The sequence below is a fragment of the Silene latifolia genome, chromosome 2 (assembly GCF_048544455.1).
Source record: "Silene latifolia isolate original U9 population chromosome 2, ASM4854445v1, whole genome shotgun sequence".
In the NCBI taxonomy this organism is placed as follows: Eukaryota; Viridiplantae; Streptophyta; class Magnoliopsida; order Caryophyllales; family Caryophyllaceae; genus Silene; species Silene latifolia.
In genome coordinates, this window is record NC_133527.1 from 99,025,292 (window position 1) to 99,029,243 (window position 3,952).

General features: G+C 34.8%; 1 protein-coding gene across 1 annotated transcript; it reads left to right on the plus strand.

Moving 5' to 3' along the window:
* Nucleotides 1–1,808: 1,808 nt before the first annotated feature.
* On the plus strand, nt 1,809–3,671 carry LOC141641127 (protein FAR1-RELATED SEQUENCE 5-like). Its single transcript, XM_074449803.1, has 2 exons — nt 1,809–3,185; nt 3,636–3,671. The coding sequence occupies exons 1-2, from the start codon at nt 1,809–1,811 to the stop codon at nt 3,669–3,671; spliced, it is 1,413 nt and encodes a 470-aa protein (XP_074305904.1).
* The last annotated feature ends 281 nt before the right edge of the window (nt 3,672–3,952 follow it).

The window sequence follows — 3,952 nt, forward strand, 5'->3', positions numbered from 1 at the left end:
CAGCTTTAAATCACATATTTTTCCTTTTTTCGTACCTATGTTTCGAATTAGTAGTCATCTTACTGCGTTTCTTCTAATTTTGTTTCTATACTTTCAATTTAATCTTGCTTTATTTGTTATTTTCAGTTTAATTTTGTGTTTCCCTAAATTCGCTACGTTTTTGTTGGATTTCTATGTTTTCTGCTCTAATCTCCGCTTATTCAATCATCATCCCGATGTCTGGTACGTTATTGTTCTTAATTTTAGCTTTATTTTGTACTTTCAGCTTTCAATCACATGTTCTTTTATTTTTTGCCAAAGATTCCCAATTATTAGTCATCTTTACTGCTGTTCTTATAATTATTGTACCTAAAAATATTTTATGTGCATTTTAATTCTTATTTCATGTTTTACTTTTTTTTGCCCTAAGATTAAGTTGTCATATTGATATTCTTATAAAATATGATTGTTGTGATGGGTGTGATATGCATGTAGTCTCATTTTGTGCCTTACAGCAAGTGTGTTATTGTTTTAAAAAATATGTGATATTGTTTTCCAGAATTTGTGATATTATTTATGGGGATGTGTAACAATGTTCAGTCACATGTGTGATATTGTTTTCCTTACACCATGTGTGATACTGTTTTACAGAATATGTGATACTGTTTTCCTGAATTTGTGATATTGTTTAGCGGGATATGTAACATTGTTCAGACACTTGTGTGATATTGATTTCCTTCATATCTCTTAACTTTTTCTTGTTTGTTTACATTATACTTTTGTTGCTACTTCTTGCCAGATCCTACAAGTACTGTAACTTCTTCCCCTAACGATATTCATGAGTCTGCAATTACCTCTAATGATAGTAACGATATTCTTGAGTCTTCAGTTACTTTTACTTTACATATTGAACCACCTGATGGACCTAGCTCTACTCCACATGTTGAACAACATTCTGTTCCTTCTCGTGTGCATCAACTTCTTTTGGACTCCACACCTGGTGGTAGTGAATTGTCGATAAGGAAAGTTGCACTTGAGTTTAAACCTCATATTGGACAGTTTTTTGGGACCTTGAAAGAAGCTATTAGTTTTTATGGTGTGTATTCAGAAGCATGTGGTTTTCAACCTAGGAAGTCTTCCCAAAAAAGGTCTGTTTCTGGTGATGTGCAGTATAAATTTGTTGTTTGTAACCGTGAAAGTTTTATAGATCGTAAGAGGAAGGCTATTGTTTTATATAGTGGAGAGGAGCAGGAAACTCCCAAGCCATTTGATATTAGAAACACTAAACTAATTAGGATTGGTTGTAATGCTATGATTGAGTTTCGTTATAATGGGGATGGGTATGTTGTTTTCCAGTTTCATGAGTGGCATAATCACCATCTTTGTTCACTTAGAAATCAAAAACTTCAAAAAAAACACAAGCACCTCCATCTTTACCATAAAAAGACAATTATTGATCATTCAAGGGTTAATCAAGGCCCAATAATGGCATTTAGAAATGTTAAGGAATATGTAGATGGCTATGAGAATGTTGGAGCTCAACTGGTTGATTTTAAGAATTTTGGAAGGGATATCAAATGTTTCATAGGAGACCGGGATGCTCAATTGTTTGTTAACCATTTCGAGGATAAACGTGATACCAATGAAGGTTTTTACTTTGCTTATGAGGTGGATTCTGGGAAATGTTTGGTTCGTGCGTTTTGGTGTGATGTAGAGTCTTGTAGAAACTACTCTCTTTGTTTGGTGATTACATCACTTATGATCCAACTTACAGTATGAATAAGTATTGTATGGTTTTTACTCCTTTTACTGGGGTAGATCACCATAAAATGTCAGTTACTTTTGTTGCCGCATTACTATTTCATGAAGATGAAGATTCGTTCAAGTGGGTCTTTGAAAAGCTTCTAGATGCTATGGGTCAGCGAGAGCCACGCTGTATAATAACTGATCAATGTGCTGGAATAAAGAAGGGTTTGCGTGTTGTTTTCAAACATGTTAGGCGTAGATATTGCATGTTGCATATCATGCAAAAGTTCACTGATAAGGTTGGGCCTGCAATATCGAAAGAGACTGATTTTGTCAGCCGTTTGAATGCTATTGTTTGGGATGCTGAGTTAGAACCTCTGGAATTTGAAGAAAAATGGTCTCAGTTGGTTAATGAGCATAATCTTAAAGGTAATTCCTGGTTGTCAACCATGTTTAGAAAAAGGAGAAAATGGATCGTCCCAGCTTATTTTCGTGATATTCTTATGGGTTGTCTATTAAGAACAACTCAACGATCTGAGAGTCAGAATAATTTTTTCAAGCGTTTTGAAAATGCACATGGTACACTTGTTGAATTCTGGATGCGGTTTCAAAGCACCATTGATGTACAGCACCATACTCAAAAGCAACTTGATAGAGACGATGATTGTACTCTTCCACAATTATCAACTTCTCTTAAGTTGGAAGCTCATGCTTCCAAGCTTTATACACATTCTGCTTTCGCAGATTTCCAACTAGAAGCTACTGCTTCTATTTGTTCCTTTAGTGTTGGTGGCTTCACACCGCCTGCCAACGGTATAGAGGTAATTGGTATAGCTGATGCTAAAACGCAGAAGACCTATCAAGTCGTCTACAATTCTACAACCAATGATGCTGAATGTTCCTGCAAGTTGTTCAACAGAAAGGCTATTATTTGCAGACACATTATCTGGGTTTACTCTGGGAAACAAGTAGACACTTTGCCTGCTAAGTACATCCTTATGCGGTGGACTAAGAATGCACACAAGATCCCTCTTTATGGTTTACATGGTGAGTTAATGGATGACTTTGATGCCACTGATTTAAGAAAGCTGGAGATGCGCAAGTTATGGTCAGAGTTCTACGCAATTATCAGTGTGCTCAAGAATGTGCCTACCAATGAGATCACTGATCTTGTTGACACACTGAAGCAATTTAGGGTCAAACTCAATCCGCAATTAGAGTCAATGACCAAAGAGCGGGAGTTGGAGATGCTTCTTGGATGCAGTTCCTCAACTGAGGTGAGGATTTTACCACCTCGTCAGCCAAAGAACAAGGGTAGTGGGAAAAGAATGATCTCCAAAAAGCAACAATGCATAGCCAAAGCGGAGAAGCCTAAAAGGCTTTGCCATAATTGCAAACAAATGGCTCACCATGATAAGCGTAATTGTCCTAATGCTTTTGTACCTGATGCCGACAATAAGGTATGCTCACCATGACAAGTCTGTTTATAAAACTTTATATATGGTCTATGGTCACGAGTCAGAAACAATATCACACGTTATTATTTATAATATCACACCTTATACTAAACAGTATCACTATTTCAGGATAACAAAATGTGATATTGTTTGTAATGATCACGAGACAGAAATAATATCACACGTTATTATAAATAATATCACTGCTTATATAAAACAATATCACTGTTTCACCTTATTTTTATATTTTTCTGGGTAGTTCAGAAACAATACCACACGTTATTAGAAATAATATCACACCTTTTACTAAACAGTATCACTATTTCAGTATACCAAAATGTGATATTGTTTATTATGGTCGCGAGTCACAAACAATATCATACGTTATTAAAAATAATATCACTCCTTATATAAAACAATATCACTGTTTCACCTTATTTTTGTATTTTTCAGGGGAGTTCAGAAGAGGATGATGCTGATGATGGTTGATGTCGAAGGATTTTTTGTTGATGGCGCTCATTAAATATAGCAGCAATAAATAGACGACATACTTTATTACTAGTATATTATATACACCACAAACTTCATTATTAGAGTATAGATTATACGTTATTTTATATATAATATACTCGGGTATAATATTGGATCATTTTATTTGTCTCAGTTGTCTTATTTTTGTATTTTTTGTGATACTGAGAAACAATATCACACGTTATATTTAAAAATTTCACATCTTACACTAAACAGTATTACTACTTCAGAAGTACTTT